The sequence below is a fragment of the Ursus americanus genome, chromosome 10 (genome assembly GCF_024610735.1).
Source record: "Ursus americanus isolate L20-20 chromosome 10, mUrsAme1.1.p, whole genome shotgun sequence".
In the NCBI taxonomy this organism is placed as follows: domain Eukaryota; kingdom Metazoa; phylum Chordata; class Mammalia; order Carnivora; family Ursidae; genus Ursus; species Ursus americanus.
In genome coordinates, this window is record NC_142136.1 from 76,521,011 (window position 1) to 76,537,184 (window position 16,174).

The 16,174-nt window shown below is 35.7% G+C and overlaps 1 protein-coding gene across 2 annotated transcripts in view; it reads left to right on the top strand.

The window, feature by feature from the left end:
• XPO4 (exportin 4) overlaps nt 1-16,174 on the top strand; it is a 121,399-nt gene that overhangs the window by 30,613 nt on the left and 74,612 nt on the right. Inside the window, exons 2-4 of one of the 2 annotated variants that reach the window (XM_045797120.2) lie at nt 3,436-3,590; nt 3,701-3,842; nt 8,391-8,529. In XM_045797120.2, coding sequence (XP_045653076.1) covers nt 3,748-3,842; nt 8,391-8,529 — 234 coding nt within the window. In that variant the 5' untranslated portion in view covers nt 3,436-3,590; nt 3,701-3,747. The remainder of the gene's footprint in view (nt 1-3,435; nt 3,591-3,700; nt 3,843-8,390; nt 8,530-16,174) is intronic. The other variant, XM_045797118.2, reaches the window with a different exon arrangement.

A 16,174-nucleotide genomic window follows, 5' to 3' on the forward strand; every position in this document is an offset into this window, starting at 1 on the left:
TTTCATCTGACTTTCTGTTGTAATTCAGTTGTCATTCTGTACTAGTTGGGAAATAGTTGCTCTAAGTTTTAAGTATTTTATTAGAGTGTATTTGTTTATACGACTCTTTTCCTTTTTAGAATATGTATATTTTATGAAGTACTATTGCTTTGTTATGATTTGAGCTTGTTTTAGAATACTTTTGTTTTCTTGATAAAAATTTCTAAAGAATAGTATTGCTAGTTCCGGCTGTGCTTTTAAAATCAGTTTGGGTTTTGAGACATTAACTATTTAAAAGGTTGAGTGCATGTGTTATAAGCATAATCTAATCATTAATGTACTGCAAAGCCCTGTGTTACATTAATGTTTACATCTAAACTTCACAGAAAATCTTTCAACTCCTTACTCAGTTGCCACCAGCACAGAAGGGTTAATTCCTCTAAGAAGACTTCTCATACAAGTGGCAGTCAATCGCAATTCAGAATTTTCACATTCTTATTTAGGGATAATATGTCATTTTTATACAATGTCTGGGTGATATATTCTAATAAAGGGGAGACTTTCTCTTTGATGCTTCCCTTTTCTGGCCTCTTAAAATGCTTCCTTCCCACTTCTGACTTAAGTTTTATGTTTCTTGTTTTTCCTCATTTCTTTCTCTTCTAATCCGTTTATTTTTATTCTAGGTTTACTTTTCCACTCTTCTCTGTGTGTGTGCGCACGCGCATGTGCGTGTGCATGTTGCATGCTTGTGCATTTTGTCAGAAGAGTACTTTTACACTTCTTTACTTCAGAAGTCTTTGGCACTTAAGAATTTGCTAGTTTGGTGCAGTCAAATGTGCATTCACGGTCCTTTGAGTTCTGTTCTTGTTAAAGAAAGACCCCCAGCCAGTGAGAGATTGGTTCAGTGCTTCTGAAATTAACTTTGTAGCATTCTTCTATCCTTCTCTCAGGGAAGAAATGGATTTCTTTAATTTCTTATCTCAGAAGTGGTTGAAACAAAACAAAATGGAACCTAAGACTTATTCTTGGTGTGCCTGTGTATCATTAAGGAGACTCTGGAGTTTGCATTGCCTGTGTTTTGGACAGAACTCTTTAAGGCCAGAGAGGTGATTGTATGTTGTAGCTGAACATCTGGGACTTGACTACTATAGTTTTAGTTTTATTTTGAAAATATTTTTTGATCAGAATGTAGGGCTCTGCCTCTCATTATTTGCTTCACTTTAACTTTTGTCTTCATGGTTCTATGTAGTTTCAGATGGCTGACGTGATAGAAATGAATTTTATTTACTAATTATTATTAAAGAAAGTTAATGTAGTAAGAAGTGAAAGCTTCCTGCTCAAGTGGCCTGAAATAATCTGTTATGTAGACAGTGTCCTGGTCAGTGGAGAATCATCCTAAAAGTACCAGAAATTCTAGATAAATTGTGATTTCCTCATGAAGACCTCGCAATTTCGAGCATCTTTAGAGCAGAGAGCAAGAATAAGGCTGGTTTGTCCATGTGAAGTCCTAATCTTCTGCTGGTAGCTTCTAGAGTTCCATATAGCTTCTTCTGCACATTTATATTATGTGTAAGTACAATTTATGAAGGCTAATTTTAAGTTTTATGAGAAGGTTAGGACAATTCCTCCTTTTAAATTTGGAATTTGGCTTTCTTTTTTTCAGATCCTCCATTCTTAGAGACAGCTTCTTATGGGAGTAGTAATTTAGATATGCGTATTTAATATCAACAGAGGTATCTAAGAGTTATCTTGGAAACTTCTGAATGTCATTCACCTTCTGCAGTTATTTCCTCCCCCCATCCCTTGCAAAAAAGGAGGAGGAGGCAGGAAAAATGGGTTAGATATAAGTACAAACAGTTAGAAATAAGCATGTTTCATTGCTTATGAAAACAAGAAGGTGCCTGTTTGGTCTTCTCTTCATTGGCATATGCCTTTAGGGGTGGGTTAGTGTTGCTTAAGGAACATTTACCAGCCATGTGACCTCGAATTTCTTCTCTTAATCTCTTGTTTCATCAACACTTTGTTCAGCTGTAAAATGCAGGCAGTGAATTAGATGATCTTTGGAGTTGTATTTCCAAAATACAACCAAGGTTGTATTTAAGTCCCTAAGGTTTTGCTTCTTTGTTAAAACCCATAGTTAAGGATTTCAGGTTTCTTGTCCTTAAAATTTTTACTGTTGCCAATAGAAAATGAAATTAGGCCATCAATCATCATTTACTTTCAAGAAGAGGTTTATAATAAGAGACTACTTGAATTACCTTTATGAAGCAGTACCATATTTCTCCTTAAATGATCTAAATAGATATAGCTACTTTCTGTTTCAAATCCTCTTTGAGTAAAACTTTTTTTTCCCCTCCTGGAACTTTAAACACATCATTTTATAATTGGTTTGCATTTTTGGAAGTTATTGCTTTATTTATTGATAATATTTTAACGTTTCTAAATTTTTGTGAGTTCTGATTATCATCTCAATTAGAATTCATGTTAAGATAGCATGGAATAATCAAATTTAAAAAGAAAAAAAGTCCGAATTGGTTCCTCTTATTAGTTTTTGTATGTTCAAAACTTGTATGTAGTAGTCTAAATTGGTAGGAATTTACGTAGGATATACCTTTTCTCATGCATTTTTATAGCTTATTGTGTCAAGATCACTTACAAGATTTTTAAATGACCTAAGCTTGAGTAGGAGAGAAAATGATGTACCTGACTATATCTTCATGCTCTTCTGATAAATTCTTGAAGGTGCCATTCTATGCCAGAGTTAATTTCTCATGGCTTTCAGATACTCATGTCTAGTGATCTTGGCAAATAACCTGCAGTCTAATCATAGACTTTTCATGGATTTCACATGATGGTTATTTTTTTAGAACTTCAGAAAATTTCTGCTTTTTCTTGACTTCATTTTGACTGTTTCTCCCTTTTGATAATGCTGTTTGGAAACCAATTGTAGTGGTATTGGTGAATGAAAGAAAAAATAGAAAATTAAAGTATTTCTTACATGTGTTAATTTTCTATTTTTTCTTTCCCTCCTGATTTAGTTTTTAGTTTAGAAACTATAACTTGCTAGTTAAGGCTGGGTTTTTCTAAGTGTAGCTTTGGAATTTTACTCAGTTTAATCAATATTGCAATCAGAAAATTCGCAAGAACTTCTCACCTTGTGTAAATGTGACTCAATTTTTTTTTTTTTTTTAACATTTTGAGGAAAGTAACCTGAACGTGATTGTGTTTATTTCTGAACTTGCTATTGGAGATGGGCCATCCTGCTGAAAGAAAGCTTAATCCCTTAACAAATATTTTAACAGCATGGCTCATCACAAATAGTAATGTTCAAAGACTAGTTTAAGATATTTTGCAGATACAAAGTTCTATTTTGCACAGGGTGAGAATCTCTTAGGAAATTTTCTGATTGCTTTATATTTTTATTTTTATTTTTTTTAAAGCTGTGTTATTTTTTAGTTCTTCATGCTTTGGAAGTAACAGTTGAAGAGAGGTGAGGAAAGTTTGTGAAAATTGTGATCGGTGATTAGCTGCCACCTGCCTGGGGTGTCTTCTGAGAGGAACTAACCTCTTTGTGGTGCTAGAGCAAGGTCACTGGATTAAAAAAAGAACAGGTAACCATCTTATTCCTTGTCTGAAAAGTTCTGTTTTTAAATTAATAAATGCAAAATATTCAAAGGAAGGTGAACTGCTGTTTAAAAAAAGTTTCTAATTTTCTCTTCAGAAACAAGTAAAGTGGATTATGTCCTCTTTCAAGCTGCCACAGCCATAATGGAAGCAGTTGTCCGAGAGTGGATTCTCTTGGAAAAAGGTAGCATCGAGTCACTGCGAACATTCCTTTTAACCTATGTCTTACAAAGGCCCAAGTAAGTATGTGGTAGAGGTACTGCTAAAATACTTTTTCTGTGCTTCTCTCTCTCTCTTTTTTTTTTTTTTTTATTCTTTAATTTTTTAATGATAGATGTTTATGGTTAAGCTCTGCTTGGGGCTCATATCTTAAAACTCACACACATGGTTGTGGGTTATTTTTGGTACTTAATGAAATATTACTTTTTATTTAAGCTACAATACTAGGTTTTGTTTCTTTGAAAAGATGATGCTGGATGTTGGGTTTTTTTGGTGTTGGTTTAGTTCCAAAGATTTGGTTATAAGTAAAAGTTGATCTTGGACTCAAGTGAAAATCCTTTGTACTTACTTGTTCTTTTGGTACTTGGTAAGTATTATAAGACATAGGTGAGTATCCTAGGACAGGTGAAGAGGGAAATCTAAGTACCATTAACAAACCAAGTGTTACATGTATGTGTACACAGAAATGCACACTAATAATGTTATAGAAGAGAAAGCACCAAATTCTTTTAAATAGTTTCTTTTAGAAAATGGACCAGTTTTAAGAAGTGGGGTAAAAGTAAGTTCTTTTTGTGTTATACACATTCCATTGTTTGAACATTTTATAAGATTTGTACATTGATTTTTTTTTGATATGAGGAAAATTGTCACACAACTTTGGGGAGAAATTAATTTACCGGGGCGCCTGGGTATCTCAGGTTAAGGTTCTGACTTGATTTCAGCTCAGGTCTTGATCTCAGGATCATGAGTTCATACCATGTGTTGGGCTCCATTGCTGGCTGTGGAGCCTACTTAAAAAAAAAAAGAAAAAAAATTTATTTACTACTTATCTTTTTTTTTTTTTTTTTTTAAGTCCCCCAAACACCAAGTCTTCTTTTGAGAGGAGGCAGTGCACATTGTATGTATGCCATTTGAGCATTGGGACAATTGAGTACTTTTTTTTTTTTTAGATTTTATTTATTTGACAGAGAGGGAGCACAAGCAGGGAGTGTGGGAGAGGGAGGAGCAGTCTCCCCATGGAGCAGGGAGCCAGACATGGGGCTCGATCCTGGGACCTTGGAATCATGACCTGAGCTGAAAGCAGATGCTTAATGACTGAGTCACCCAGGTGCTCCTGAATACTTTTTGTATAGATGTTCATTTCCAAATTTAGTGAAGAAAATGTTACATAATCAGAAATGCTGGTAATTAGGAATGTCAATTAGTGGCATTAAACATGCATAAAGCTTTAAAAATTATTTAGAACATACCTTTGTTCCTGCTGATTGTTCACTAGCAGTCTCTGAGTTCATAATATTTAATAATGATTACTGGCACGAATTTAGCACACAGTTAAGGGCTAGTTGCTTTACCTGTAGAAGAATGAATGAGAGAAAAAAGGCAAGATGTACTTAGCCTATAAACATCACAGGTGTAATGGGTAACGTTTTCTATAGAGCAGTAGATATAGATGAATGTAAAGGGAGGGTTTGGCTTGTTTTTTCCACTTTTAATAGAATAAGGAGAAATTGACCGGGTTTCAAACCTTTCTCTTCTCATTCACACTGGTTTTCTTTCTTTATTTAAATTTTATTTTATTTTATTTTTTTAAGATTTTATTTATTTGACAGAGAGACAGCCAGCGAGAGAGGGAACACAAGCAGGGGGAGTGGGAGAGGAAGAAGCAGGCTCCCAGTGGAGAAGCCTGATGTGGGGCTCGATCCCAGAACGCCGGGACCACGCCCTGAGCCGAAGGCAGACGCGTAACGACTGAGCCACCCAGGCGCCCCTTAAAGTTTAATTTATTGTTTGATGAGGCCATTTGGGTGTGATATGATACTGGCTTGCCCTGGAGCTGCTCACTGATCCCTCACCCTCCCCACATGGGAACCACTGAACTCTGGAGAGTTTGGTAAACTTAAGTGTGTGGTAGAATTTGATTGTGTGTGTGCGTGTGCACATGGTCTCTTGTATTATCCAAAATAATCTCATTCTTAAATAATTTTCATTAGTTCAGAAGCTTAATTTGGAGCTGATAGTAGGGTTCTACATTGAACTAGGTCACTTACATATTTTCTCCCAAACTCCTTAAAGAAAAAAAAAGTCAGCAAAGTCGAAAGAAGAGTACAGTGAATGCACACATACTCTTTTCCTAGTAGGAAGTTCAGTTAACATTTTGTCACATTTGGTTTCTCTTATATATGTGCATTTCCCCACTGAACCACCTGAAAGTATGCTGCAGAAATCATGATACTTCATCCTTAAATACTTGAGCATCTCTCCTGAGAGCATAATCTCAATACTCTTGATATAATTGGCATATCTGTATTAATCTAATGTAATTCTGATTCTATATTTTCATTTCCCCAGTTGTCTGAATAATGTTATTGATATCCTTTCCTCCTTTATGTTATTGTTTGATCCAGGATTTAACCAGAGATTATATGTTGTATATAGTTGTCATGTCTCTTTAGTCTCATTTAATCTGGAATACTGCCCTTTTTTTGTTTTTCATGACACAGCCATTTTTATCTTGTAGCATTTCCTACAGTATGGACTCAAGTCAAGTGAAAACTGTTGGTATACTGCATAAGTAGAATACTATGAATACTATATGTTTATAGTGTTGTATACTTCTCATTTGGTGCACAGAGTTATTTCTATTTTTTTCCTCCTAATTGAGATAACATTTACGTAAGAGTGAAATGGAAGGTGCACTTGACAGTATAGCACAGTAGTTGAGAAAGGAACTGTGATTTGTGCACAGGCAGACTACCCTCTTTGTGCATTAGTTTTTTAAATTGTTATTATTTAATTATTAGAGTTAACATTTTACTCGAGATAGTTGTGAGGATTAAATGTATTAATTTTTGTGAAGGTAGTTTATAGGAAGCCTTGCATAATACCATAAACACCAACAGATGTTAGTTAGCCATTATTATTTATTTTCCTAGTAAGTTATAATTCTTGCCAGTGGACTTCCTTAAAACTAGCTTTATGGGGGCACCTGGATGGTGGCTCAGTTGGTTGAGCATCTGACTCTTGGTTTTGGCTCAGCTCATGATCTCAGGGTCGTGGGATCAAGCCCTGCATCAGGCTCCCTGCTCAGTGGAGAGTCTGCTTAGAGATTCTTTCCCTCTGCCCCTCCCCCCCAGTCACGCACACACATGCATGCACCCTCTCTCAAATAAATAAATAAATCTTTAAAAAATAAATAAAACTAGTTTTATGTACATTTCCTAGGAGTATTCAGTGTACCTGAAATTATTGTGTCCCCCCAAAAGCACAAAAATTCACTTTGGTCAACTCATATTCTTCCATATAATGGGATCTCTGCATTTATTTGTTTAATGAATACTTAAAGTCTGTATTTTGAAGGAATACTTTTCACTTCAGTCTTGACATAGGGAGGCATGTTTGTTTGTATAAATGTCTAGTAAATGCCTATCATGTGTTGGGGGAGCCCTCCTTAGTAATGGCTCACCACGTTGAGGGAGCGGTTCAGGGACTGTCTCCAGAGAAAGTGGCATCACAGTCTTGGCAGAGGACATAGACATTTAGAGGCCTGGACGTGCATGTGCATTATGCCAGGAACTGAAAGAAGCTCAGTGTTTCTGCAGTTTTGAGTGTATGTGGATGGGGGGAGATTAGAGAGGGCAGCAGGTACCTGACCATGAAGGGCCTTGGAAGTGGGTGATTGTATCATTTATGTCCAAATGGGAACAATTTCCAGGGTTAAAGAAAACACTATTAGTAAGTAATGATGTGAGACAACAAATACATTGGGAGTGTCCAAAGAAAGCTGGGCTGGGTCCTACTGCTTGTAAGCCACGTTAAGGAATTTGGGGGTTATCCCAAGGGCACATGGTTGTCATATCCTTGTGGCATTATAGAGTCTGGATTATAAAGTTCAGAGTACGTTTTCTGAGCCTTACCTTTAAGAAAAGATTGTGAAAAGACAATTAAATCTCTGTGTCCTTGTGGTCTAATGGACTTTGTAGAATGCCTTCACTTAGGATCAGTGCTTCTGTCATCACACTGAGGAGCACAATTTAGATAGAAAATTTAAAAAAATTTTTAAAAATTTTCTATGTGTCCATAATATATTGTGGGTAACTATCATGTTGCCTTTTCACATTAAAGGGAATGAATTTGAGATTATACTACTGGTTGAAGATGGATATTAGATCAGAATTTCTTTTAATTGATAGAATCATAATCTGGCTCTTAGTGAACTGACTTGCATCTATTGAACGCTGCCTGAATAGCTAGCACTTAGTATGCACTGGGCACAGTTTTAAGAACATTTAATCCTGGTAACAACCCTGTTGCTGTTACCCCCTTTTAACAAATAAGAAAGCTTGAGGCTCTGAACCTGTCTTGCTGAGGGCCACAGAGCCAGTAAAATTATGGAATGCAGATTCAAATCCGGATCTTATGGCTTTGGACACTGTGCTTAACCAGTAGGCTATACTGTCCTCATATGTAAGCAGTGTTATTAGTAGCTTCAGAGATAGTGAAAAATATTGGGAGTATTTTTTCTATTAGATTCATATAAAGGTTTTCACAATGATTTTTATGTCTTACAGCCTCCAAAAGTATGTTCGGGAACAGATTCTATTAGCAGTAGCAGTAATTGTAAAACGAGGATCCTTAGATAAATCAATTGACTGCAAAAGCATTTTTCATGAAGTCAGCCAGTTGATAAGTAGTGGCAATCCCACTGTGGTAAGTGCGCTATCTGTATTTATAAATATTTAAAATTTTTATTTTGTATGATACAAATAACAGTAATGATATCTACATCGAAGAACAAGTGCACAGTCTTAAGAATGAAGCAGTTTTCATTTGTTCATGTTTTCTTTTAGTCCTTTTTTATGCTTACATACTCTCAATATAGTGTACTTTCCCTTTTTCATTTGACTCTGTTTTTCCATGTTGGAATTGTTCATAATCATCATTTTAATGGTATAAAATATTATAAGCTAATACACCGTAATATTCTTAAACATTTCTATTGAGCGTTTTTCCTCATTTAATAAACTGTTGACAACTACTAGTGGTAATAGAAATGTTTGAATAAAATATAGAATGATATGTAATGTAACAAAAATCACTTAAATGTTGCTGTACTAATGGGTCAAGGTATACTTTGACCCCCAGGTGTTAACTGAACAAATTTGAGAACCCTTGTTCTTGACCGAATTATTCTGGGGAACCTGTTTTTTCCCCTTTCAGTCTCCTGTCTACCTTTTGAGAACTAGTCATGCCTAGAGAGTGAATAGTGGTAGCCAGTCTGTCAGAGGCAGGACGAGTTGGAGTTGGTGTAGTGATCAGCTGTGATCCTTGGTTAGAACTTTTGACTATTAGCTGAAGGATATTGTGGAACTGGGATTGGTAATACCTGGCTCTTCTGATTTTCAGGTATTAAATCTTTAAATATTTTGGGTAGTTTTTTCATTTTACCAATTTCTTTAATCATTTGGAAGATATCTTTGTGAGGCTATACACCTTACAACTTCTTATGAGTTACTTTACATCTTCAGTGACCCCTCAGTGAGTGGTATGATTTTAAGAATGTATTTGATGGTTTGAGGTTAGGATGTAGGTACATTTTTGGAGGACTCTATACATTGTCCCTTACTTTCCATAGTATCTTGGATCTCCCACCCCTCACACCTCTTACCATAAGCAGATGTGCATTTTCCTTTGCTCTAGCCATCTGTCCTCCACTCTGGCTTGGATCCCCATCCTGATGTACCAGGGTCTCAACTGAAGGACTGCATAAGCAAGTTGTCAGGACTTTGGAACTTCCTCTACATACCCAAAGTATATTTTGTTTTTTCTTTGGAATACACCAGTGGTCATACATCTGTTCTTTTTCCTTATCAACTTTATTGAGGAATAATTTACCTCCGTTACCGCATCCATTTAAAATATACACTTCTATGAGTTGTGACAGTTATGCATGGACTACCGTCACAGAACAGATACAGAACAGTTTTTGATTGTGTGGATATTATGTTCTTTGCCATTTTTGCAGCAGATTTCTTCAAGAGTGCTTCTCTGCAGTAGAACTCTCTGCGTTGATGCAAATGTCCTGGATCTGTACTCTTAATATGTAGCCACTATACCAGGCACATGTGGCTTTTGAGCATTTGAAATGTGGCTGGTGTGACTGAGGAACTGAATTTTCATGTTTTAAAATGGAAATTCAAATAGCTACATATAGCTTGTGGCAACCATATTGGACAGTACTAGAGACTTTGATAATCCGAAAGTCTAATTTTATGGTTTTTTTCCCACTTAATCTTAGATTGGAAGGTTTAATTGCTTACATAAAACTGACAACTTCAAAAATGTGCATATTTGAATCATTGCATTTTATGGGTCATTTTGGCTTTGTTTTATGTAGTAAGAAGCTCTCTTGAAAATAGTCCTCGAGATTCCATTTACAATTTTTAGATAAAAATGATGGGGAAGCTACTTTTTACTTACGTTAATCTTTATACTTTCAGAAACTCTGTTGGTAGACATTGTCTCCATTTCTGATGATGAGCTTTGCACTTGTTTGCTGATGCCTCAGGGTTGCCTACATTAGTTGTGTAATGTAATCTTGTTATTTGCATGGATTTTTGTTAGCATTTGTTGCCTAACTAATGGTCATGGGTGCAGTCCAATGGTGGCTGTCATTGATGGTTGAAGGAAAAACAAATAGAGACTATAACTAGTCAGAAGTGGTAGGGAAGGAGTACGTGCACCCTGATGTTTATAGCAGCATTATCGACAATAGCCAGACTATGGAAAGAGCCCAAGTGTCCCATCAACTGACGGATAGATTAAGAAGATGGGGGTGTGTACACACACACACACACACACACACACACACACTGGTATAGTACCCAGCCATCAAAAAGAATGAAATCTTGTCATTTACAGTGACGTAGATAGAGCTAGAGTGTATTATGCTAAGCAAAATAAGTCAGAGAAAGATTTCACTCATGATTTCATTCATATGTGGAATTTGGGAAACAAAACAGATGAACATATGGAAAGGGGGGAAAAAAGAGAGGGAAGCAAACCAAAAGAGAGACTTAACAATAGAGAACAAAGAGGGTTGATGGAGGGAGATGGGTGGGGGATGGGCTAAATGGGGGATGGATATTAAGGAGGGCACTTGTTATGATGAGCACTAGGTGTGAAATGTAAGTGATTAATCACTGAATTCTACTCCCATTATTATTACACTATATGTTAACTAATTAGAACTTAAATAAAAATTTGGAAGGAGAAAAAAAGTAGCAGGGAAAAGTTTTGGAACTGAAGCTGCTACTTAAAAACATTATCCTAGACCCTACTGCTCTGAATCAACTTTTCATTTTTTAGATTCTACTTGAGGATATATTGTTTCATTTGCTAATCTTCAGTAAAGGAGTCTAGCTCATTGTGGTTGACCAGGATATAAAGTTTAGGAAATTAACTAGTAATCTAGGATCTATATGTTTATGACTATTGCTTTTTCCCTTGTTGGTTTGGTGATCATGTCATCTGGGATTTCAGTGTTAAGGTAGAATTTCTCCGCCAGAGTAGCTTCTTGGCTCTGGATACTGAAGGCACAGGAATTGTGTTCTTCTCTTTCTTTCCCCTTGGTTAATTTGACCCACCACAAAAAGTAGTCCCAGTACAACCTGGCATTTGGATCTTTTCGAGCCACTGAAATAACTGATGTTCTAAGAATGATTGGAACAGATGTAACTGTTCAGTTAGAGAAGATTTTGCCCTATTCACAGTGCATACATTCTGAGAATAGTGGATAAATTTAATATCTTCATGAAATATTCCAAAACAGAAAGTTGGTTTTGTTTTTTTTTTTTTAAGTTGAATTTCTACTATAACAGGGTTAAGAACTTTTATGGTAGTAGGGAGTCAGTAGTGGGAGGTAGAATTTAATTTTAACATTGCTGGATGAATTTACTTAGGTGACCACACTGGAACATTAAACTAGAAACGTACTCCTACACTTACACAGCAAGTTAAATGCCCTCCGTGCCACCGTGTGGCCATCCCTGTTTGTCCTTGCCTGGCAGCTTGACACTAGCTCATTTGGCAGGTCTAAAAAAATGAGGTTACAGACCAGTGCAACATTTTAATATATTTTCTTCTCTCTCTATTTTCTTCTGAGACTAAGAATTTGTGGGAATGCTATAAGAATTTACTTAAGATTTTCTTAATCTCAGGGACATGAATATCAGTGGGAGGGAGGGTAAACTAGAATGTTAAAATCAGAACACTGAAACTTTCTTTATAAGTGTAATTTTAAAAGCTATTTGAAAAGAAGAGATAACTGACTGATGGTTTTCTATAGATGAAAGAGTTGATCTCATGAATATTTAGTTTACTAACTTTCCCATCATACCTCTTCTAGAATAATGCTCCCATCAACCTTCACTGGTCAGAAACTATATGAAGTCTGGCTTTCCCACTTCCCTTTTATATTTTTTGGTGGTCCATCCCCTTGTACTAGTATAAAGTACATGTTCAAAAAAGTTTTGGGGCAGTATAGTGTACTAGAACACTGATTCTGATTTTGGATTCACGTTTAGGCTTAACTCAAAGCTGTGCCATTTATTGCCTTATTGACTTGTACAAATTATTTACCATCTCTAGTCCCTGGTTTACTAATACTGTTTGTAAAATAAATATGATAATGTCCATTTCTGGGGCTCCCCAGACGAGGAAGGATGATATTAAGTGAATTAGTAAGCATTCAGCAAATGCGTGTTTTCTCTTCCTAGTGGTCTAACACCCCTTTGCTTGTAGAATTTTGGGATGTATACTCCAATACATCATCTCTTTTAATGCAAATAATATTTTAAGTATTGAAATTAGAAGAAAGTATTTATGCTTTTATTCATGAGTGGAAACTAATTGTATATTTAAAAAAATACAGGTAACCAACATGGTAACTTTCCTTTAAATGCTTAAAGAAGTTTCTTATAGTGTTAGTTATTTACAGATAGTTTTATGGAAAAATAAAACATTTCCTAAGGAGATTATGTTTTTTAAATACAGTCTGTTTTCCGGGTATCAAGATGTATTCTCAGAGTAATTATGCTGGTACAGTTATTAAATAACATGTTTCATGAATGTCTTTGTGGACAGGCTGTTTCCCTTCTGTGGTTATAAACGTTGCTGTGGTTACTTCATCTTGGTTTGTAATAGTATCAGCCTCGCTCTATTGATTTGAAAGGAATAGACCTGAAGACTTTACTTCCTAAGGAAATTAGGTAGATTTTTTATTTTAAATTAACATTTAAGCCATATTTTTCATCTATTTAATGTTTATTTCCTTTGAAAGTAGTAGGCATATGTTAAATCACTTTTAAAGCTGTTTAATTTAGCATTTAAGCCTCCTGTCTTCCTCTCTGCCATGCTAGAGAGAAGTGGGTGAGAAATTCACTTGTCTACAGCAGTGCTGCCCCTGGATGTGGTAGCCAGCTTAATCTCTCTTATCACAAGTCTCATTGATGTTTGCTTAGAAGAGCAGCTGGAAGTCTGCTTTATGTATGGCAACCTTTCATAAAGTTTATTCTTGGTAATAAATCTCCTGGGGTAAGAGCCAGGCTATTATAAGAGACAATCCTCTCTCTGAACAAGAGTATTTTATTTTGTCAGCTGGAGTTAGTGTTTGAATATCTTGTGCTTATGACAGTAAGCTGGTGAGTAAGGCAGGCTATCTTTGAAGGGTATTTTTTCACTGTCATGAAATTAAGGGCTTTCACTAGAAATGAGAATGCTGCTGTAGGACTGTGATGTGAAGGCAACAGTTAAGTTGTTAGTGAATTAACTTGTGAATTTTTAGTACTTCAGTGAAAGAAAACATTAAAATTCATTTATAACCTTGAGACCTCATTGAATTTCTTCTGTTTGTTTTACGTATTTAAATTTTTTTAAAAAATTTACCAGCTGCTGAAAAATAGTGAACACATCATGTATTCATTTTCCATTTGCCTTTTGTTAATCTGGTGTTAGGCATAGAAGTGAACGTTGATTCATTAGTCCAGCTAAGATTTACTGAGCATCTACTATATTGCTTTAATGATGCTTTAGTTATAGCTTTCTTTTTTTACCCATTAAGTTATCTTGTGGTTTTAATTTGATGGAATGTAGATAATAATCAAGAAGTGGAACCAAAAAAGCCAAAATAGATATTTCTTATGATAATGATAAAAATAAAAATACTGGGGTGCCTGGGTGGCGCAGTCGTTGAGCGTCTGCCTTCGGCTCAGGGCGTGATCCCAGCGTTCTGGGATCGAGCCCCACATCAGGCTCTTCCACTGGGAGCCTGCTTCTTCCTCTCCCGTTCCCCCTGCTTATTTTCCCTCTCTCGCTGGCTGTCTCTGTCAAATAAATAAATAAAATCTTAAAAAAAAAAATAAAAAGAAATAAAAAGAAAAATACTGGTGTTGTTTTACCTTACCAAATCATAAGCTTCTACGTATACATAATACTTTTACATGCACTATCTAATTGGAACCTTTGGACAATCATATGAATTAGACAGGGCAGAGAGTGTTAACCCCTTTTATAGATGAGAAAACTGAGGCCAATATAGATGAAGTAATTTGCTCTCAAGTTATTTGAAGTGGTAAATCTTGGACTGTTAAAACCCAAATTTTCTGACTCCTTTGTCCAAACAGTAAGATCCTTGTACTAGACTCTTGAAAGAGTCCTGTAGAGTATTTTAATTTAGAATTTATTTTGGACATAATTTAAAAAAATTTTTTTATTTGGTTTCTAACTTGTTGAAAACGAAAATGATCAATTTATTTATTTATTTATTTATTTATTTATTTATTTATTTATTTATTTATTTTTTTAAAAAGATTTTATTTATTTATTCGACAGAGATAGAGACAGCCAGCGAGAGAGGGAACACAAGCAGGGGGAGTGGGAGAGGAAGAAGCAGGTTCATAGCAGAGGAGCCTGATGTGGGGCTCGATCCCATAACGCCGGGATCACGCCCTGAGCCGAAGGCAGCCGCTTAACCGCTGCGCCACCCAGGCGCCCCGAAAATGATCAATTTAGGACTACTTGTTAGTGCTAGTCAAATTGCCAGCAACAACAACTGATAGACACCAACAAAGGATGGTGGAGAAGAACTGGAGCAAACATAAATCAAAAAGCATTGTGTCTGGTGTAACTTTGTCAAAGGGTGTAAAGCCTCATACGTTTTAGAGTCCAAGTATTCTCTTTATTACAACATCATATAATAATTGCTTTAGAAGTAATTCATTTGGAAAAATTTACGTGAAGGAAGTTGCATTAAAAATGTTTGCTGACTGCATTTGGAAAATTAACAGATATTAACTTAATTCTCTATGATCTTGGATAAATGAGGCATTGCTATGTTCTAAAATTTGTACTAATGGTATGTTGTAGTGGTCTAATCACCGCTAACTTTAGTATGACCATCTTATAATATACTAACCAGTCAACTTTGATCTGATTTCATTGAAATTCACCACTCTAAATTATTTACAACAGCTTTTGTTTCTAACCCTCGTAAGTATCAGAGTCCCTATCTCTGGTACAGAAATAATATCTAGCCCTGACTGTGACAAAGGGCAGAGAGACAGCACTTGAAGGTACTGATCAGTAGGGAGGGAGTTAAGAGGTAATGTACACTTGCAATGACCGTTGAAACCTGAAAGTCTGAAACAAGCAGACAGGAACCTTCTACAAGGGTAAGAAAAGAAAAACAACTTGTGATCTCTCAGAGGCAGATTTGATGCTTTTTTCCTCCCTTTCCTCTTTCTTTGACCTGAGAAGGAGTTGTCCTCTTTTTCCCATAGGATTTCACTTTTGGCTTGCTTCCCTAGTTATCTTCATTACAGTGCACTGCACCTGCTGTGAAGGTAACTTGATTTTAATGAGATTGAATTGATAATCAAATATTGCAAATGAGTAAACATATTAGGAAATGAGTCCTGGACACAGTGTGGTATGTGATCTGTGAATAGGGTGAAATACTGTGTTGATATGTGTAGAAGTGCTTTTCTCTCTTGCTGTACAATCAATGCTTAATTATTCATCATTCTTGAGGAATTTCTATTAATTTGTTCCTTTGAACCCTAGTGGTATGGTATATATTGAATGTTTATAATGTTAGTCTTGAATCCTTACAGGGCTTCCAAATTAAGGAGCAATTAAACTGATGAGATTAAAACGATGAGACTATTTTACTGAATTTTAGTTCTTTGAAAGCTGGTAGTTTTAAGTAGGTTAACACCAGAATATTTGATTTCTGATAATACTTTTAACCATGCTGCATAATGTATTTTTATGTATTTCTTACATCTTTTAGCAGTAA